The 23207-nt window shown below is 41.5% G+C and overlaps 1 protein-coding gene and 1 long non-coding RNA gene across 5 annotated transcripts in view; both read right to left on the minus strand.

The window, feature by feature from the left end:
• Positions 1-15157, minus strand: part of cadm1a (cell adhesion molecule 1a) — a 308538-nt gene extending 293381 nt beyond the window's left edge. For 3 of the 4 annotated variants that reach the window (XM_062405485.1, XM_062405483.1, XM_062405481.1), the window contains exon 1: positions 15036-15156. In XM_062405485.1, the coding sequence (XP_062261469.1) occupies positions 15036-15108 (73 nt within the window). In that variant the 5' untranslated portion in view covers positions 15109-15156. Of the gene's footprint in view, positions 1-15035 lie in introns of all 4 variants that reach the window. The other variant, XM_062405482.1, reaches the window with a different exon arrangement.
• A 3998-nt stretch (positions 15158-19155) lies between these two features.
• LOC133969128 (uncharacterized) lies at positions 19156-21696 on the minus strand. Its single transcript, XR_009924180.1, has 2 exons — positions 21118-21696; positions 19156-19883 (listed from the first exon to the last, which is right to left on the minus strand). It is a non-coding gene; the product is annotated as an uncharacterized LOC133969128 (long non-coding RNA).
• Between the last annotated feature and the right edge of the window lie 1511 nt (positions 21697-23207).

A 23207-nucleotide genomic window follows, 5' to 3' on the forward strand; every position in this document is an offset into this window, starting at 1 on the left:
TTTAAGTGTATGTATCAACACAGACATTTGCTCCTCTCCACAAAACAAACAATACTCAGTGAACCGCTTAATTCGAGCTGATTTGTTACAGAGCTCCGATGCCGCCGAATGGTTTCTGACCCCAGCAGCTGGCAGCCATCTAACCGGGCTGCACCCATGCCAGAGAGCAGAGAGGACGAGGAGGCGCTGCACTCAGAGTGTGATTTGTGGGGTTCGTGCTGTGTAAGGGGAGGATGGGCAATGAAACTTATTTATAGGCGCAATGTTACGATAACTGAAGGGGGAGAAAGGGAGAACGAGGCAGTAACGTTGAGGAGGAGGGAAAGAAATTCTGTTCTCTGAGCCTCAAAGACCAAAAAGAACAACAACAGAGGAGACGAAAGGATATTTATACATTTTCGGGTTTTTATTTTGCTCGGTTTCTTTGCCTCAGTTCCCCAGAAAAATGAGTTAAGGTCATGGATAAAGTAGCTGTCGAGTTGCTGAGTGAATACAAATTGTGATAAGTTTTCTGGAATCAGCATTTAACTGATGAGATTGAGAATTAATGCAAAAATGAGCACAGTCTTCATTACAATCAATAAAAGGTCTTTAGACTTTAGTCTCCTTAAGACTTCAGAGTGTAAACTTTAGAGAGGCCTGGCTCTGATTTACTGTAGGACAAACATGACCTACGTGGGGTATAATGGTGTTTTATGGCTTTACAGGCACACTAATGGACTTCTCTAAGCCTCAATTATAGACCAATCATTCTGCTGTGGGAGGGAATGTAATGCATGTTGAGAAAACCACCATCCTCCACTCGCATTGTTGGACGGGTCAGAGTTGACGAGGAGGATTTACAGTGACGGGAACACGCTGAGTCGCTACGTAGGCGGCGGCGAGCGAAAGCTTAGTCCCGGGTTTTAATCTTCAAGGTCTGATCTTTGTCTCATGAACTCATGAGGTTCAAGAGTTCAACAAAATAGCCAAAGATTGTTTCAAATGTGTAATTTGGGGCCATAAAAAGACAATTGACTGGATCACTTAATATCAAAATGTAAAAGTTGAACAGAGTTTGTTGATTTAAGCCCTGAGGAGCTTTTCAGTGGCGCCAGGAGAAAGGTGTGTTCGCCTGTTTTTGCAACTTCCCAGAAATACACGCTTCACATAGCGATTCAAGCAGGAACACACAGAGGTGAGGAAGTACACACAAGTCTTTATTTTGCATATTTCACCATTTGTCGTCACTGTCACCTTTTTGTGTTTGTTTGTTTGTGTTCTAGTGTGAAGTCGTGCCATTGTCCCCATTTGTACAATTTACCCAACGCAACATGTGTCCTTTCCCCTTCATGCGTCATTGGATGAATTGAGTTATGTGTTTAATAACTGCATAGCATTGTAAGTTATGTTAGCTTATGTCACTTTGTTGTAAGCTTTACTTCCAAAGCTCTGCACATGAGTGTAGCTGCAGGGCTGCACCGTGAAAGCATCTCACGGAGCATCTGAGGCTAAAAATAGACCAAGATGGAAGCAAACTATGACATAAGCTTTACAAAATTCTGCCCAAGCAGCTTTTTTTTTTTTTTAAGCAAAAAGGTTGATGAATAATCTACGAATGCCGTCCTCTCCCCTAACTTAAGAAAAGTCACATGGTCCAGAAGAGCAGATTCCAAAGTGGAATCCACTGTGGCTAAACAGATGGTTTTTATAAAAGGTGTAAATATAAATGTGAAAGTGAAATGATTTGGCTGCAGCAGATTTGAGAAAAATGCAAATTCACTTTTATAGATCGTAGAAAACGATCAAATGCAGCTTCTCATTTTTAGCCAGTTCTACTCTATAGTTTTATTTTATTGATGAATAAACCTTCTAAGTATCAACAGATAACCAGTATTAAAGGACTCATATCTAGGGGGAAACTAAATAAAACAAACAATTTGCTACGAATACTTTATAAATTGACATTATATGAAATCCATAAATTCCTGCAGAGTTTATTGGGAAGAAATGGTTCTGCTCCGACAACTTTAACCTCCTCTTGAGAATAACTCCATTCCTGATCAATTATGGACGGATAACAACCGTGTCACCTCAGGTAAACACTTTCAAAAGGTCAGGAGCCTTTTTTCAAAACTTCACAGCTATACTGCATATATATAATATATCATCATAACCGGCAACTCAAAGACAAAATGCTAAGATAAGTCCAGACTCCGCAAATGGCAATATGGAGACAAGTAGATGATCCTGGCGTGTCGGGTCAACTTTGAAATGCCAGACAACCAATCAATACACAGACAGTTTGCCAGACTAGCAGCTTCTCATCCTCCCAAAAAAAAAAAAGATATATTCTTATGCGGATTAACGGCTCCTTCACCCATTTTCATTTTCAGTGGAGAAGGTATTAATCTGACAGCCAAGTGAAGCCCAACAAATACTACACACTTCAAAGCGGGCAGGTTCAAACATTTCCTTTTCATTTCTATTTTCAGTCAGAGACACACACACACACACACACACACACACACACACACACACACCCTGCCCGTGGTGTTTTCAAACAACTTTCAGTAAACCCTCCAATGTAGAGCCGCTCATTGATGTTCCCACTGACAATTTTAGCTTGTTTAAATTTGGATCTGCTGCTTAAGTGTCATATTGTAGAGCCTTGTGTTATTTAAAAAAAAAAAAAAAACATTACACATAAATACACAGCACGTCATCAGAGGTGTCACCTTCGCTTCGTTATCATTTCAGGATTTATTTGTTGTCAGCTCTGGACGAGGTGTGTCTCCATCGGCTTCACAGGACAGTGATGTCCTACGTCTCCGAGAAAGGCTTTCACCTCCCACTCAGCAAAGTGGCTTTTTGGCTGCACTGGATTTAGTCAGCGGATAATCAGGAAACATTACTTATTAGGAAGTGGGGCTCAGGAAAAACCCATGGAGAAATCAGAACTGCCCTACACACACACAGACACACACAGACAACCACACAGTAGTCACACTCCCAGAGAGAGCTTGTAATGGATGGACGAACAACAATTTCAGCAAAGCAGCTTGTCTTGAGGTCAAACAGGAGAGAGCCATGACCTGTCAAAGAGGCCTGGGTTCCCCGAGTGTTGTTCGCACAATAAAAGTTGTGCGGGCCGCGTGGTGAGCAGGCACTTTGCTTTCGCTCCCACTCTCTGGACAAATTGGTATCTGTGGCTCCCGCGGGACGTGATTTCTCCCTGAGTGCTCGTTGGATGTGAGTGCCAGAGGACGGGTCTGCACAGAGGAACAAGGCTTTTCGATGGTTCCAATGTGAAACACGGCACAGAGGCAACTCTCCTTCAGTGTTCGACTGGAGGCGGAGAGAGAAAAAACTACACAACTAAAATCTGCAGCCTTCCCTTGTAAGAGTCGGGGACTTCTCTATTCATTTTAAGTGATTTATTTAAAGTATTCATAATCTCTGACTGGTATTGCGTGTCCTAAAGCACACAGGGACACGCACAGTGAACTGGATTAGAAGTTCATCAGATCTGAGGTTGATGTAGAGCAGGGGATTGGTTTGGCCTACTTGCTGAAAACTGGTATTTCCAGAAACTGACTGAATGTGTTCCACGAAATAAACATATATAAAGTATATGTTTGTCCGGTGGTTGGTTTGATTGACAGCAGGATTGAAGCATGAAGAACAAAAACAATTAACTTTGTCACAGGAGTTTTATTTCACTTTCTTAAACATTGCAAGATAAGGCATTTTTTTACATATTCACCAATTTCCAAAGAGATGTTTCTTTTTGTAAAACACAACTAAGCATAGAGGATTGATATCCATGTGCGACCAATACATAAAACTGAATATAGTCGGTTTAAATGTGGTTTTATGAGGAATCATCCAAAAACTGCTAATCAATCAATTCCCAAGAGATGTTGTGGGTTGGTGGGTTATGACCCAAGGAAGAATCCATCAGATTTCATAGAACAGATCCAGGAACTGTTTTCACTTTATCTAACACGGTGAGATAGGATATTAGCCTTGGTGAAGCAATGCACCCTCTGCTCAACATTCTAGTTACCTCCTGTTTTCAGTTTGTTCCATTACTTCTGGCTCTTTCTGTTAAATATCCATGTATCTACTGTGTATAAGACAACGTCTCTGTTGTAGGAGAGAAGGTCAAGTTAAGATTTACAGTAAGATCCTGGTGAAACACAATGCTCCACATTCACAGCAAACATTGGAAGGCCAAACCGCCGAGCGCCTTGGCTTCCAGCAGAAAGCAGCACAAACATGCACAGCATTGAACCACAGGTGCTTTGTGAAGTGAGGGAAACCCTGAGACCACAACAAACATCTTTATTTATCATAGTCCAGCGCAGAGGCTGACAAACTCCTAAACTTTAGACCCAAAAGGCAAAAATTACTCCATCCACACTCTGTTTAAATACTGGATGGGAAACATTATTATCCGATGTCACAGCCACGATCCTGGCTCTATGTTTTGATAAGTTACAGCAACATGAACACACAATGAAGGCGCCAGAATGTACTTCTTTAAGTTACTGTGGTACATTTAAAAACAGTGTGCTGTAATACAAAGAGTACTTGTATTATATACACAGCATAATGTGGAAATGAAATCTAACCGTCTATGCAGAACATGAATGTTAATGATGTTAAAAAGTTAACCAGAATATTAATACACAAATACAATAACACTTGCAATAGCTCAGTGTCCATCAGTGGTTAAGAAACTACAGCACTGTGGATTTTTACCAAAAAATTAAATATATGCAGATATATATGATAAAAGGAATGGCAGCGATTCCTTAGAAGCTCATATCAAAATCTTATAACAAATAACTTATATACCCAAAGTATATCAAAATTAACAGTTTATAATAGTAAAATACAAATATTACCATGTATTTATTATATAGATTTGATAAAAACACCCTCAACGTAAAATATAAACATAAAAGGTGATACAAATTCTGTCAAATGAAAGCTTCCATATCAGCGAACGTGTGTCTGTGAAAGGCTAAGACAGTTAATTTTGGGGCAAACCAATAAATCGGTCAGGCTCTGATAAAGAAACATATCAGATTTCTGCCCTGAAGAATAATTGTGAAACACTAACTCTGGAGGCCATTGTTTGCTAATAAGTTCCCTTTCCACACAAAGGAGAACCTGCAAGTGACACTGAACGAGACTAAGTGGAACTTCACCGCGCCGCGATTTAGGATGGCTGCACAAGGGGCCCCCATTGTTCCCGGAGCAGGTGAGATTCTCCTCCGCAGCATCCAACTAGGACACAAAGAAAATGAGACGGTGCATCACTGTGGAGCGGGGGTGTCTGGCACCGGGGCAGAAAGTATCAGTCAAGACACGGTTACAATGGAGGAGACAAAGGGAGGAGAGCGGAGCCCGGTGGGGAGACGTGATCCGGTTCCACGGCCGACGGTGCCTCCGCCGCCTGAAGGGCCTCATCAGGAGCAAATTTAACACAAGCTGGAGTGTTATGTAAAATGAAAGATGGGAGAACCCGGATCACTCAGGCCCACTGCGCTCCAATCGCTGATGCATACCTGTATTGTATTCAGAGGGGCACTCATTTCCCCTCGGATGATTACAACGGAACACCAGCTGTATTGTTTATTTGGTTGAAAGCACAAATGATATGCATTGATTCCTTATTCAGTCATTGTTGAACTCAGCATTGTATCTATGAATGTGGGCAAAACGGGCCCAATTACAGCGAGCGCTGCCTCCCTGCGACGATAAAGGCCTCAAACTGGGAGGAAAGGAGCAATCAAAGGCCACTTGTTGTCCTTTGTAAATTCAAAAAGCGGAATGGAAAAACATTTCTCTCGCTGTGAATGACAATGGTTTTCACTCGGGACTTCAGATTAGATTATTAAACCGTTTGCATTTTATTAGGGCTTCTCCACCGGTTTCCTCTACTGTTAGGAGGTGATGCATTGTCACATGAGCCACCACGCTGTGGATGAGATGAATGGTCCATATATACTTTACATTATACGTATATGATCCACGGATACATTATACAGTTAGATAAGTTACAGTTTACAGTTACACGTTTCTCTCCAATAACTGATAACTACACATTACAAAAAGGACTAATGAGGAAATCGTGATCAATAAATTAAGAGTATTTTAGGCAGAACACACATACTAGTCATAATGATCTAAGGTTTTGATATGATATTAAATGGATATCAAACTATGCAAACTTAATCATAAAAGATATTGGTAAAAAAAAACTAAATTCACACACAGACACACACACACAACTGTTGACTTCTACCCCCGAACAACAAACTGAAAAAGAGAGAAAGCTTCCGACATGACGGCTGATCCCTCTTCAGTTTTTTAAAGCCGTAACCAAAACACTTCAACATTTCCCCCATCAACCATAAAATGAAAAAAAATAAAAATCAATATAGTTTTACACATCACAGAACCTGGCAGCATCTGTAACGCCTGAACGTTCAGTAACCTCTGACGAACAAACACACACTGACCCTGATCCGACCCCTTAAGGAAACACACAAACGTGCTCATATCAGGTGTGTTGACATGTGTTTGGTGTGTGTGTGTGTGGCTGAACTGTCACACACCAACAGTAAACTGGTAGTTGGACAAACTAAACGGATGAACTTTGTGAAACTGATTCAGACTTTAACAAGTTTTCATGTAGAAAGAACGTTGAGTATTCAAGAGAGTACTGTGACTAAGTACTTTTACTTGAGGAAGGCATGTGAATACTTCCTCCACTGTGATATTTTTGGAGCAGTTATATTCCTGGCAAAGGTGAAAGTTTCTTTTGACCAATAATAACCACTTCAGTTCCCTTTTATTTCTATTTAACCAATTTTTTCAATGCTCTTAGTTAATGAAGCTCCACATTTCCTGCAGGGTTTTTCACATTAAAAAGGCTGATCGGAGATTAAACCCATTAGCCCCATTGATGTGATCGTAATGAAGAGATTTTAAAGAGTCATCCAAACACTGCAAAGTAGAAACAATATCTCTGCTAAAAAACAAACTGAGCAGCCAAGTATGACATGAAGTTAACAGGTAAAGTGTTTAAAGCAAAGTGGGTTTATATCAATCAAGAAACAGTACAAAGCAAAAACACAACTGATTATTTCTCCTCTAGATATAAATAAAGTCCAGCAGAGAGAATTTATGATGCAGAGATTTCTTTACCAAGAAATACACAACTACTTAAACAAGCATGTTTTCAACCAGCAGCAGGAAAAAATCCACAGGGGTTCAATTCTCAGAGAAACGCAGCGATAGACCCGTGAACCTTTTTCCATTTTTCTGTCATGGTTTCCAGCATCAACCATCAACCGCTTTGCATTTGTGTCCATTTATTCATGTGAGCACATCGGCCTGTGATCCAGTTTGTGTTTCATCCCAGCTGTCGGTGTCTGGTCAGGATTTCCTCCACGTGTCAGACACTTGGGACAGATCCTCTCGCCTGAGGCTGCGCTCTCGTGCTGCCACGGCTCCTCCTTGTGCTCCACGATAACAAGGCCCAGAGTTCTTGTATCTTTGTTTCTCCACAAGCGAGAAGCAACACCTCCACTTTTAACTGGATTCTACTGTAGATGCTGCAACGTTGTGTTTCCAGGTGACAGTGCTGCTGATGAAATACCAATTCCCAAACCACCAATCTCACTTAATGAGATTTTATTTAACTTTTTCAAAAGTTAGATCAGGCAGCGCTTTCTTTTTTTTTTTACATTGTCAGACAGTAAGAAATGGAATTGGAGTCGAGCTGCTGCCAGTAAGTGTTTCCAAATAACGTCTGACCACACAACAAACAGAGAGCTGGTCGACAATATCACTGAAGTGCAACGTGAGCTGCTCTGTGTCGTGACACGAGGATAGCTCAGGGTGATTTGTTCCCTGATGAGAGAAGTGATGAGAGGGAAGTGTCACAGAGAGGATGTGTTAACGTCCTTTTCTTTCATTTAACACTAATATTACTAGAATTAGAGTTTGTTCTCATTGGCTTGAAATGACCTGTGGTTTTTCATAAATGATCTATGAACAGAACAGGTGGCAGTACAACTGTCTCCTGCACATACATCACCGAAATCCTCTTAAAGCCAAATGTAGGTAATGTCAAAAATGCAAGTTTGTATGAGTATATACTGGAGCCCGACTGATAAATCCACCAAACTGAGCATATTGACGTTGGTTTGCTAATATGCACCTTTTAATTTACAGAATAAACTATGCATAAAAGACACGCATTTACATTTTACATGAAAAATATGTCTCTTTACTTCCAGCTCTATGCATTAGGCTGTATATGGGTTTTCTGTTTCATTATGGTTATGTATAATACATTTTATGATTAAATATAAAGTGGGTCAACAACTGTTTTTCAACCTGAGCAGCACGTACCATGAGAAGTAAACAGATATTTATCTGTAATATTTGCAGTCATCACCTAACCCTAACCCCTGAATTAACACATCAGTCGTCGGATGCTTGAGGACTGAACTCACTCTCCCTCTGTTTCCCAGTGATTTAACTCACTGGCATTTGTTTTTTGAAGTAGAGAGAAGCTCGAGGACCCAGGAGACCAGACCCCTAACAAGTGATGTTCACAGAGTTTCTGCATTCACCTCCGTGGCCTTTTTGTACATCACCATTATGCAAATACAGTCATAAATATTCAAATGTCAGTTGAATTCGACTCATTTCACTTGTTTAATAGCACAGCTTGGTCTAAATTTGACACCCGGGCCAGTAGGACTCTTTTCAGAAGCGGCAGATTGCTGCTGCTGCTGTTCTGCCTCCCTCCCTCCCCCCACCACCACCACCACCACCCAACCTCCCGGGAGATTTGGAACCGGAGCATGCTTACTTGACATCCCATCAGTCGACGGATCACTAACAAGTAGGCCGTAAAACCTTCTTTTTCCCTTTGATTACACTAAGTACACTAAGTGCACAGAGGGCCAGATGCGACCCAGCCCTGTCATCTGTTGGCCTGCCAGCAGACTCACTATAGACCGGGGCGGGCAACAGGCGGAGGGGAGTGGATGAGAGGGAGGGGTCACTGGGGGGTCCACTCCCATCAGGAGTAGAACCATTGTTCTTCGTTACAGCGGAGGAAAGCTGCTGGGGGGGGGGGGGGGGGGGGGGGGGGTACAGGGGCAGAACAAGTCCATTTCCACACCTGTTCTCCATCACCAGCACTCCCAGCAGCTTGTCTCTCAGCCAAACCAGAGATTCAACAAACACACACTCTTTGTTTCTGAACCTGCTCATTGTCAAGGTCTCGTGTCAGTTCAAGCAAAAACAGCAATTTATCAATAAGACGCTCCTGATATAAAAACGTACAAGTCAAACTACAACATTTTACTATAGGGCGGAAAGAGTCCCAATTAAAAACTGCTGCCCCCAATCGTAAACTTGAATGTAACCGGGCTGTTGGCTGAACAAATTGCAGTGATTTGATTCGCAGATGATGGAGTTTCATTAAATTACCGTCTGAAGTTTGTTGGTTACCGGCTCCAGCACCCGAGGCTACGTCCGCACCAATACACATTCTTAAATTCATCACTTCTTGTAGATTTACACTTTGAATCCGGACTGGTTGACTTTAGGGATCATCACGAGCCACATTTCCGTGGGCCAATTAAAAACAAAGCTTAGACGCCCAGATCGGCCTCCTGATTGGTTCTGCCGAGTCATGACTCTTCATCAAACTCCAAGGTTATAATGCAAGTTCAAAACTCTTTTCACAGACAGACAGAGAGCTGTTGGTGTGAATATTAAAGTCATTAACAGTGGGACTGCATCGCACACTGCAGTCACCAGCGAGCACTATCCAGCCAACGCAGGTAATGCTGCAGTCATCCTTGAACACTCGGGAGTAGATATTGGACAATGGTACTAAAGCTTAAACACTTAACACTATTAAAGTAAAGTAATGGATAAATACACTCAACATTTAATAGTTTCATTTCATATTATACTACCAAGAGAAGCACGAATGACTAATTTAGTACGCTATTAATAAGTCCTCCTGCCATGTCTACTTAATGAAATCTGTGGACGAGTGGAGGGATTTGTATTTCAAGGCTAGCGGTTTGGTTCGGACTGTTGGTCCAAAGAAAACAAGCAACGTGACAATTTTGCTTCGGGCTCTCAGAGGATTTTTATTTTTCAGATGAATTTTGTGAAATAAATTAGTTCCAGCATTAATTATAATCTTTTCAGCTTCAGGGTTTCACACTGAAAAGATGACTGAAATGGTTATTGATTATACAACAGGTATAACATTTTAAAAAAACCTGCATTTTATCCACTATTTTAATAAGTTGTCAAACTATAACAAAACTTTCTGATTTGATTGGAATATTTTCCATGGTTTTATTAAATACATTCTTGCCCACATGACTGGATCAAGTATTTGTGGGTCAGAGGAAGAGAAGCAGCTCTTCTGAGTGAGCACCAGGCTGGTCTGTCATTCACAACTGATGTTATGACCAATACCCAAATCTCTTTTTGTTATTTATTAACAGGAGACGACAGTTTGATGACCTTAAACACACAAACGTGCTTCCAGGACTCCAAAGATCAACTAATGCTGCACATGGAAGCCTAATGACTTTGATAATAACACTTGCTCCATGAATGATGAATAAAACAAATGCTTTCATTTAAAAATCTGGCTTTCATTCTCATCTCCTGTCTTAAAGACCACCGAACACATCCGGCATTGAAACAGGTCAAGCAATACTATAGATAGTTGTAAGGGGTGGATTTAAACCACTCATATCTGAGAGCTATTATGTATTTAAGGCAAATAAATAGAAACTACATGGATTCAAAGAAAAAAATATCACATTCATGGACACTAGCACAGATTTTCCATTGAGTGGCTTTTTCTCGTAGTGATGTCAAACGGTTTCTGAATAATCCTTCATCCAATCATCACCTCAAGGCCGTGAAGATGTCAGTCCATTGAGCCCTTCAGCTTCGAGTAATAATCATCTTTACGCAATAATCAGCGGCGCCGCAGTAAATAAAATAATAAGCTGTGAACTCCGGCCGGCAACAGCCAACCTCCAGAAAATAGATGTTTTCAGCTGTGCATTAACTGGGGCTTTATACCCCATAATGAAAAGTAAATAATCCTTTGATAAGATATGCAGCAGCCTGCATGCCGGGCTACAAAAAAGGTGTGACGACAATGCCTGCGAGAGAAATAGATGGATTAGCACTTGTTATACCACCACAGAGTAATAGGTTCCAATGGGATCTACTTACTCCTGTCTTCTGAAGAAAGCTGTTATTTGCATGCAGAAAAAAAACAAAAACAAGCAAAGAGAGAAACTGACTGCCCTTCACTGGGAAATGTGCTGGATTCCCTGGAAAAGCTTAAATCTGTGCAAAAGACATAACAAGCTTTTATCCACTGCAACATTGAAGTAAACATAAACCAGCATCCAAGATCCAACACGGAGGCAGCACGTGAACCGGGGGAAACAAACAGCCATACACTCGACATACCTATGTTTATGAATATGTCATGTAAACATTAAAACGTTTTCTCCACGCAGTCTCACACAGTCTCTGCCCTCACCTGCATTATCATGGAATTACATAACACCAGAAAAATGAAAGCAGACGCTCCTGGCTTCACCTGGTAGGTTGCCCAACCAAAGTTTTCAAGTCTCAGCTCGCTTGAACTCTAATAGCAGCTGTAATGCCTCTGGTCTTCTACCTGTAAGTTCTGCATAACCATTGGACTCGCAAAAATGTTTCTATTAAAAAATACCTGAAGGAAGGTGCATAAAAACGGCTTAATGACACATTTTAATAATATACCACCACGCATACATTACAACAGGATCCAAGATGTGCCTGCGTAGCATTTTTTATCCCTTAAGGGCAGCGGGATTATCCCTGTCAGGGTTGGGTTTCAAAAATGTTCCTACAAAACCTACCTTTGATGAATATTGAACTATAATGTTAAATATCCTAATTTTAAAAAGATTCTAGAAAAGAAACTTGACTAAATTGTAGGAATCTTAAAGATCAAGAATTCATTACAGATAGTGAATAGAGGAGGAGAATCTGAACTAAACATGTCAGACAGTTGAGACTAACCGCTCGACTGGAAATACACTAGAATATGACTTTATATGGATTTTTGATACATTTCTTTGTGTACAAATAGTGATTAGAGCCCAGCCAATATGGATCTGTGGGAGCTGATACCAATATTTAGAGTAAAACATTTACAATAACGATTTGTGTGTATAAGTGTGCGTTATAGGGAACAAGCTGCACACCTACATTCGACATATTCATTACAATTTAATGTTACTATTATCATAATGTGTGGTATGGAGTATAAAGTATAAAAAAAGAAGCTAATACTAAATAAATATCTCAGAAGATGTTATTGAATCCTTGTGTATTAATGTAATTTATGCTCAATATTTCATGGTTTAATATAAAATGTCATAATAAATAGCTGTGAATGAAAAGAAAACACAAATACAACCAAGAAAATAAACAAGAGTGCATAATTTATGCATTGTTTATTTTTGTTAAGTAAAACAAAGTATTGGCAAACAAACACTGATGTGGTTTCTGATAAACTGTCGAGGGTATCAGCCATGCGATGAATCGGTCGGGCTCTAATATTGATCACCTTGTGTTTTTGTGTTCTCTCCAATGACCACAATAAAACACCTCCCTCAGTACAAACTTCCATTAAAAGAAAAACCACCAGAGTCACTTTTATCTGAATGCACAATGTGGATATGAATGAATCTAACCCTCGTGCATGGTTAGCTTCCAACTCCCTCTTTCAGACAGTTGCAATTAATGAAATACTCCTCACGTATACACAACCAGCGACTCGACAAAAACATCCCACAACGACTCACTTCCAAAGGTCTTGAACGTCATCTCCGTGGACGAACACCATATCCACAGTGAGCCCTCTGAAACCAGAGCGATGCAGTCAGACGTACTGAACTGTGAATGCTTCCGTATGAATCCATTTAATTTGGAGCATCAATCTGTGATATGATGACAGTATGAGGTGGGCCTGTGTGTGTGTGTGTGTGTGTGTGTGTGTGTGTGTGTGCCAAAATGGAACTTACAGTTAGGCAGAAATTAATTAACACTGCCTCTCTTCTCTCCTGACTGCACAGCACAACGTAAGCCTGTGTACTGTGCGCTACAGGTAAATAATTGATGTGCTCGGTGCAGGCACACTGAGCTTTTGTTTGAAATCAGTGGAGCCATCTCCATGAAGGTGGAGCAGCACTGCCCATCGTCCAGAGAACAGCAGAGAGCCCTGTGTGGTTAGCTGTAGCTGCACAGGACAGTTCAACTGGCTCGCATGGAGGCAAGGAGGAAGAAAAACCACCATCATCATCATCATCATCACCACCACTGTGCCTCCATTTTAATGGATGAAACGTTGTAATGGATTAAGCCTGGTGGATAATCCACAATGTGACAAACGAGGACATCTGCCTCCTCTGCCCCCCCCCCTCACAATTAGAGGCTCGAACTCAGCATAAAAACGGTTCATGTCTCTGCGAGCAGCAGCTTCGCATCGGGGAACTTTGAGGTTTGGAATCGTTCATGAGAAGCAGGTGGAGAAACTCAGTAGAGAAACCAACACTTTTATACCCAGTTATGTAATTGCGTGTGAACGCGTGGTGAGAAAGGGGGGGGGGGGGCTGTTTCTACATCTTTATCATATCAGTGTGCAAAAAGACAAACAAGCCCAGAAAAGCAACGAGCCACTCACACGTGGTTTTGTAACGTCTGCACAGATCAAAGGCAAACTGACTTCACATAATGCAAGAAGCAGCAGTGCTACACACTCCATCCCGCCTCAGTGCGGTAAATAAGCGTGTGTGTATGAGTGTGTGTGTGTGTTCCGCATCATCCAACTCAACATCAATCAAAGCAGAAGCGTGAAAACGAAATGCATGCGCACAGTCGCAGTTTCCACCGCACCGGCTGCCTCTCTGGCCCGAGTACACCCGAGCGAACCTTTCACAATGATGCTGCTGCAAATCCAGTCACGATAATTCAACGGTAGAAACACAGCCACCGATCTCCTTTGAAAAACCGTGCGACTGAATTGTCAATCGTGTGCAGGCGAACGTACGTGTGTTTAAGAAGGGCGAGAAACACACGAGGCTGATCACCGTGTTGTGCTTTTAACTTCGGCTCCCATTCAAAACACAGAGAGGCCCTTGCAATTGCTGAAATTCCTACTTTTACAACGGCTTCGCCCCCGTTTCTAATCGTCTCCGCGGGGTGACCCGGAGCCAACGAATTCCGAACAAACTGACATAAAACGGGAAATAAATGCTTGTTCTTACACGATCTTAACGCCGAATATCTACAATAGCACAGTATCACAATTTAACGTTAAGTTATGTTCTTTTTCGTGGGTTTTACCGCCCCCGTAGGATCAGCTCAAAATCCGCATATTTCTAAAGGGAGTTCGCTGCGGCGCCCGCACGCTGCCGCTGCACTTAACGCATCGTTGTTTCTCGTGATTTACAGCAGCGTAGGCTCAGTTTTAGGACTCGTGCTGCAAAAGTCCCCGAGACAGAGGAGACACCGCACGAACACGGACACACGCAGGTCTCATGTGTGTCTTCACGGTTCTAATACGTGTAGACAAAAAAGACCGACACAACATTTGCCAGAGTTGCCAGCTGTGTGGCGATGGGTGCGCGGACTAAAGTCGTGTGTTCCTGGGCAGCGGATCAGAAACAGCCCTCGTTCTGTCCAACTTTACGCACACTTTACGCGTTTTCCATCTCGCTCCTTCGGCATCATGCGTTCGAATGTTTGCGCTGCGCACGGTCCGAGAACGGTTCGGTCCCCATGCATGAGAGAGCAGTGAAAGCCCCGCTCCTCATCCTTCCATGTCTGCGTTCAAACGCAATCTGCGGGAAGTGGGGGGTGGGTGGAAGTGCGTGATCCGTGCCCACACGGATAAAGAGGGGGAAAAGTCCTACCTTTGTGCGGGGCCGCTTGGAAGAGGAATAAAAAGAGAATAGTCGCCAGAGAGCCGCTGCCAGTGTTCGCCATGTTGGACACCTGCTTCAGTATGGCAGAGAGAGGCTGCTTCACCTCCAGCTACAACGGGACTCGCTTAATGAGATGCAGGGGAGGGAGGGGGGGGGGGGGGTGGTTTACCATATTCATCTCCCGCAACAGTTTTTATAAAAATCATCGTGCTCGTGATATGGGTCTTTTCATCCAGCTCTCTGGTTTCTTTTGTGAGAATTAAAAAATACTCCGTTTTTATTCTCCAGGTTTTTTTGTGTGTGCTTGTGTTGTGCTGCAGGAGGTTGAGTGTGTTATTGGACGGGTCCCATCATGTGGAAACTGCCCTTTTATGCTTTAACGTCACAGAACACAACCATATATACATTTATCAATTTATTTCGGCCATATCAGAAAATGTTTTGAAAATAATTAATTCAACCACCTGTAGCGTGCAAGACACGAGCAAGGCCGCACATAGGATTTCTGTGAGCCCCCATGGCCCCCAACTTCCAAATGCTGCTTCCTCACATCCACTGAGCCCCGGACGGGTTGCTTGAACGTGGATGTCCGAGAGAGAGAGTAGAAGTGGCTGGGTGGGGGGGTGATGATATTTCTAGCGTGACGACACAACCACTAAAAAAAAAAAGAAGCGGTTCCACACACGTTAAAGACAACGACTGAGATATCGAGAGTTTTTGGTGATGAGGGCTGACGCTGCTGTCGACATACTGCAGCAGAATTCATACGTAATGTCGTTCCTTGTCTATTTTACTCTAAATTGAAAGAAAATTCAAATATTTCTTGATTTACCTAAATTATAACAACAAACGAACACAGAGGCCCCTACATCTAGTTTAATAATTTACTCTGTGAGCCCCCTAGTGGCGATGTGGACCTTAGTGGCTGCTAATGGTCAGATTAAACAATGTATGACTTTGTTAGCTTCTCACATGTGTGTACTCAGGTTTTAAGTAAATAAGGTAAACAGCCACATATACACTCAGCTCAAAGAGACAAAGTCAACACCCAAACAGATAAGAGGGCATCTGAAGGTGGTGGTTAGAGGCGGTGGTGCTGCCCCCTGATCTGTCTCAAGTGTTGAGGCTGAGGTTGGAGTAGAAACTGCTGCTGGTGAGATACACAATCCTCATTTTGACCACATGACAACGACAAGAGTAACATCAATTTTAGTTTGTTTCAAAGTCACTGCCTCTTTTTCGGGCGGGGAGTTGATTCCACAGAAGGAACATGTTCCTGTGCCAGCTGCTCAAAATGTTTAATCTGGATCATTATGATCCAGATTAGCAAATCCCATGTTTTGCTATCGAGGAGTAATCCATTACCAAATATGACGTTTGTGATTAGGACTGTGTGTCACACGATGGAGGCAGAACAACAGGTCATATAACAGTGAGGGGTCCACTCAGGGACAACAACACAGACAGCAACTGAGAACCTGAATGTTCTGAGGAGGTTCTTTACGTGACTGAAGTGGAACCACAAGGGGCACTCGACAGAACAACACAACCAGACATAATGATGATATTTATGATGCACATGTGCCTTTTTAACACCTAGAACAAGAATGAGGGATGAAGGAATGTCTGTTTGATCAATCTACAGTGTTGGACAACATTTCAAATCTATTTATTTAATATTCGTTTATGGCTACTGTACAGCTCTGAAAGCCTAAAGATTTTTGCAGAATATCTACTTTATCTGTTATGATTTTTCAATTATTTATTCTAATATTTATTGTGTGTGTCTGTTTTAAACTGTCCCACTATGAAAATAAAGGTTTTCAGTTAATTTGTATTTAAATTTTACACCATTTTGGTTCTGAAAACCACTGATCAGCTGGGATCAGAATACAAGTGGTTATACAAAAAAGTTTGAAATAATCCAAACTTTGACCCAGATCCAAAACTGGATCGTATGATGTAATCGGCTTGAAATGGTTTTCAAGATTGGTTCCAGTCCGATTGCTGCTAAACAACTGGACCCAGGACGCTACGATAACCACTGTCCTGATAACTGAGGATAAGAGGAGTGACATGATGGATGATGAGAGCAGATACATTTTATGACACTTTAAATTGAAGTGGGGGGAGAATTTCCAGCCATAAAAGAGAACATTGTCATTTGTGGCAATATTCTATAAATAATAATTGTCTACGAAGGCTGAAAACTCTCTCTTATCACGTCTAAACAAAATAGATAATCATTGTAGTCTCTTATAAATATACATTCACCTATTGAAACAGAATGTCATTAATAAAGAATAGGCCTTGTATATGGAAATGTTTTAAACTGTCGGGTAAGGTTATAACTGGTGGCGTGAGTGGTGAAGGAATGTGGGACGTGAGGGGGTCGGGGGGGTAGGACGAAATGGGGGGTCAAGCAGGAGAGCATGAACAGAGGTCTTGAAAGGAGATTAATGACAGGCAGAGGCTAGAAGGTGTTGTAGAAGGAAACCCAAGGAGGGCGACTCGGGTTGGGGGCAACGTCTTGATGAGGCTTTGTAGCTTCACCCCTGTGGTTTGAGTAATAAAAGAGGAAGAGGCAGGGAAGCAGAACAGAGGTTTATGGGGGAGGGAGAATGAGGCAAATAGTCATTCATTTATATTGTGTCTACAAACAGCAGAAAGCACAGTGGTCGTCAACATTAAATAGCCAAGTAGACAAACACCTGGATAGACACACAAAAACTACAATTAAATCGTTATTAACTCGACTTTAAACGTGATATTAAAATCAACAGATCTTCCTCCTCCTACACTTCACATTTTGGATCTTAACATCTTTGTTGTTTTCTTGCATGGAGGCTAAATCTCTGACAGATGAAGGTAAGTATTTAGTGAACGGTGCTCGGTAATGTTGTCCCCTGGGCTTTCCCGTACAAAGGTTATGAGGAGGCTAATGGGATTCAATTCTAGGTTTGCACAGATGTAATATAGAGGAAATCTGCAGGGGGGGGGAATATATTCAATGGCAAGCTAGGTAGTTCCCTCTGGTTTCTTACTGGAGAAAGCAGGTGCACACAGAGGTGGATGTAAAACCCTCCTGCAGCTGTCAGCGTTGTAGATTGTTGTACTTAAAGCGATGAGGTGCTTTGTGATCAACAGACGTCTGCTCCACTGAGTCAGCTCCGTTTGTGAAGCTGCGATGCTGCACCGCTGCTCATGAGCCAAAATAAAATCTTATACCGGTATGATCTTCCACACAGAAGATGATCATCAAGCACCAGGAGTGTTTCGAGGGAATTCAGGGGCCCCCGGAGAAAAGGCACCTGGAGCCCAACTTCCCCCCAACGAAACACATGATACCATCCATCAATCTATTATCTACACCACCTCTCCTCTCAGGGTCATGGGGAGCTGGAGCCCTGCTGACACTGGGGTTCTGGGTAAACCCCTGGAAAGGTCACATGTATCACAGGACAACAAACAGAGATAAACAACCATCCACAAATACGCAAGAGTCTCCAGTTAATCTAAATGAACCTACATGTCTGTTTGCAAGCAGAGAACTGGGAGAAAACCCGCACAGCCACAGGAAGAGCATGCAAACTCTGCACAGAAGAAACCTGGACAACTGGGATTCAAACCAGGAACCTGCTGTGAGAGGATCATCTGCTGATTCCACATACACGTAAGGAAAATAGTAAACGTTCTAGTCTTAAACCAAACGTCTAGAATGATCAACCTTTTGGCTGAAGGTTAGTGGTATGGGGTCTTGTCAGGAGGTTTCTGACCATGGTGATGCTTCTGTACATGATGGTAGAATTTTGGAGGTTCTCACTAAACTGTCTTTACCGTGGACGAACATAATCAGCAGATCTCGGGGGTCTCCTCTCTCAGCTCCTGCTCTACCCCCCCTGTTGCAACACCCCCTGCTAAACACAAATTTGTTTACAGTTTGTTGCAGGGGAAGATATTCGTGCTTATTTTGTGAATATGCCAGTTTCTGAGAGTTGCTGTGTGGAAACTTGCACAGCAGGTTTTAATCACTCCTGCCACAGATTGTGTATTTTTGGAAAGTTGGCTTTATTTCACGGATGCAAGCTGATATATCTTTAATCTGATGTGGAGCAGAAAGCACATTTACTTATACATTTGAACATAAATCCTTACTGAACAATGAGAACAACACCAGGTCACTCATGACAATTGCATTTAGGCTTTTTGTTACTGGCCGGGCAGGCTCTCAATCTGAATAAATGACTTAAGAGATGGAGGTTGTGTAGCAAAACAGCGTTGCTCATTTATAACCATGTAAACTTCCTTTTATTTGTTGAAAGTGATTTATGTTCCCTTTAGATTTCAGCTCTCCAGGAAAAAACAAACACGCACTTATCACCGTCACTTCCTCAGAGTAAAGCAACATTTCCAGTCCACAGTTAGAATACACATTAAAGCCAAGTAAGCATTTTATTTTGATATGTCATATATACATTTTTACTTTATTCACAGCAGAGTTGAAGTGGCCAAACGTGTTTTGAATTATTTCCCTTATTTTTCCCGAACTTTCCTCATGTTGTCTTCTCCAATGGCCGCGGATTATGCAGTTCATTGACATTCTCTCCAGTTGATTGTGATTTCCTATTCAGGGCTTTGATGTAGGCCAGATTTAAAAATTCTGTTTGTGAACCGTCCATACCTTTGGTCTGTCGAGAGCTTGGCAGGATCGGGGGCTGACAAGCCAAGCAATAGTCACCTCCCCCTGAAAAGAGCCAGGGGTAGTGTGAAGTTCAGGGTCTTCAAAGCACCACCCCTCCTCCTCCTCCTCCATCATTATGGCGGATGCCAGGGCACCTGCGGATATGAATGGTATAAAATAAAAAATACAATATCCTCAGTAGCACTTATGTGTTCTTTGTTTTTTTGGGGGGGATCTATCTATTTCCTGGTGTCACAGTGTGATTAATTGAATTTGAATGGATGTTATTATAAATAAAGTGAACGCAAATGCTGTTTTCTCTATGTGATAAATATCCATGCAAGTCAAATGAATGTGATCACCTGACTTTGTGTCGTTCTGGGTGATGTTTGTGTTTTTTTAAGCAGATTTCTAAGAACTACATGCACTTAGACTCTCTGGAACAGGCCTCGCTATTTATGAAACTTTAATATTACAATAAAACTTTAAATATTTATATATTACGTAACAGAGGGCGATAACCCTCCCCCCTCAGAAACTGCCGGAAAGGTTCGACAATACATCTCTTTGAAAATCTGCTTTCAAACTAATTTCCGTCTATTACGTTGGATTTAACTCACCGCGGAGGTGATAAGACATTTCCAGGCGTTAGGGGGATAATTCATTGAATTCAAATGACAACAACCACGTTTTCAGTTTTCTCTATGGAATATGATCATTGTTAGTTAGGAACAAGAAGGGTTAGTTGCTCTTTTATCTCAGTATTGATTTGAATAAAAACGTTGTTGGTCTCAACCTTTTAAAGTCTCTCATGGTTTTTAGAGATGGAAAAATAATGATTGCTGGTTTTACTTCTTGTGCAAATCTTTGTGCAGATGTCCAGCTTTAAATATATGTGTAGCCCTCTCACTCATATCTGGTTTGACTAAATTACTTTTATAGAATGTCCCTTTAACATACAAAAGTTACTGCATGGGTTGTGAAATGGTGAGAGCTACGAAATATAGTTTCTGGAATGGTGTACACTAAACACAACTCAAAGCTATTTATGTAACTATACTGGCAATGAGCATTGATTTCCCATGCAGTATATTTCAACTGTAACTATAGCCCTTATTCAATATGAAACAATACAATCAACATGAAAAAAACATTGGAAAGACAAGATTTGAGAGCAATATTAATCCGTTTTATTTCTAAACAATATAACTCAGCTCTCTTTTTTCATTTTACCTTAGATTGACCCATGAACACATGAAAACACAGCTTTATAACCCTATACTAATACCCAGGGTTTTTTTTGGAAGGTTCAGTTACTGGTACCAGTGTTTGCGCGCTTGTTGGAGCTCATACAGAAATCCTCTTCAAAAGAAAAGTCCATATACTCACACCCGAATCAGGCAAAAAAATGAGACACGGTAAACTCCTTGAAAAGGCAACCTCTTCCAAGAGGCAGCAACACGATGAGGAACCCGTCTAGATGCTCGGTCCAACACCAACTCCTCTGCTGCAGCACGTGGCAAAGTCCGTCCTTATCCTGGCCTCTCCCGTACACGCAGTTGGTTATGCTAACCGCTAGCAAAACAGTCCCGTACTCGTGGTCAGCTTGCGTTAGCCCCTTAGCAAAAAGCCACAGTTCTAAAGCACGCTCGTTTACACTCTTAAGCAAAATAAACAAACCCTCACGCAAACGCCCGGTTGCAAACGGTTAATAGTAAAACTGTTCTTCAAGTTAACTTTAAGTTTTCTTCCATATAACATAGTCTCTTCAGTTTCTTCTCGCAGCTTCTTTTTTTTTTTCCCGCCCCCCTGACCATCCGACAGGTTAATCCCCAATGACCAATACAATGATTGACACCTGCCTGAACAAATCCAAACCATAAAAATAAACTGAGGGGTTCAAGGGCTCTTTAAAACATAGGACGTTTCTATATCTAACACAAACTTCCCCAAATTAACCAGATACATGTCAACAACATCATTACCATTTCAGGCCCACATTAGTGACAATTTAGCATAAACTGTACATGTAGGAAAACCTAATTTAATCAAATTAGAAGGGCGCTACATATGATTATATATATATTTATATCAAGCCTCCTGGGATAAAACAAGTAAAACTGCAGCGTCTGACAAGTTTGAAATTCGTCTGTTGGAGCTGTCAGACATAGTTGGTGCAAATATATTCACTGTCATTTTATCAACTCGCTCCACGTAGCTCACAACCAGTTTGATGACTGAGGATATTTACTTATTACTCTACAATCCTATTCTCAGCTCATTGTGTTAGTGGAACAAGACATTTTGTGCTTTATTTTATATTCATCTCAAATAATTAGAACCCGGGTCAGTGACATTTAGGGAGAATCGTTTTATTTTCCAGCTCCAGGTGAGACTCAGAGAAAGATGTGATTGAGCCCGAGGAAGCTGGATTATGAAAAATGAGAAAGACAATGGTGGCAATTAGTTTCCACATTGACTATTTTGTTTTATGACTATAACAAGATTACAGTTAATTTATTTCCAGAAAACACAAAACACAGGTGCAATGTACCACAAGGATACTGCAAATATTCCCTTTTAATTTGTATATAAAGATGGACAGCTCATCAATCATAAGCCAAATCATGTTGCTCGCTGGCAAACAACTGAACAACAGGGATTCATGTTCAAATCTTGATTTATTTTCTTTTAACTTTGTTGACATTTGTTATTGGATGATTTTTGTGCAGAGGGAACTTTAAATACTGTTAAAAATAATGGTTGTAGGTCAAAAGTTTATTCGAGTATTGACTGACAGTTGTAAGACCAAGCCCCTGACTTTGGCCGTCTCTGATTGGCTAGAAGAACGAGATCTCTCTGCCCTGTCAGGTACAGAAGAGTCTGAGAGCAACTCTCCACTTAATATTAATATTAACTAAAAGTGACATGCACTAGTTTGTATTAAACCATTAAACATACATTTCTTTACATTGTAAAAGAAAATGACACTGTTCAAAATGTGTAATTGAAATGTCAGCCAGTCTCTTCTATCTGTCAAACTTCAAGACAGGCCAAGGTACGGGTGAATAAAAGTCCAGCAATGATATTGCACTCCCTTTTTTTTGTGTGTATGTGTGTGTGTGTGTTTCTTTTTGATGTTCAGTTGTGTATAGCCTCAGTCAAAACTCTGTAACCGGTGCTAACTGCCCGGCTGCCAGCCGAGCTGAAGCCCTTTAAAGAAGAATCCATCCTCAGATAATGTGTTTGGCAAAATTCTAAATCTAAAAAGAAGTTATAACTCTTTGATAGTGAACGACTGACACCTGGGCTTGACCTCTGCTTTTGATGTTGGCCCCGACACAACTGTAGCTGCACCGTAAAAGTCTGGATGTATTGTCTCCTCAGCGCCTTGGCTTTGCTATGCAGACAACAGATAATGGAGACGTGGAAGGAAGCCGACTGCTTTAAGGCTGCATCCACGCTACAACGCTTTAGCT

The sequence above is a fragment of the Platichthys flesus genome, chromosome 15 (assembly GCF_949316205.1).
Source record: "Platichthys flesus chromosome 15, fPlaFle2.1, whole genome shotgun sequence".
NCBI lineage: Eukaryota > Metazoa > Chordata > Actinopteri > Pleuronectiformes > Pleuronectidae > Platichthys > Platichthys flesus.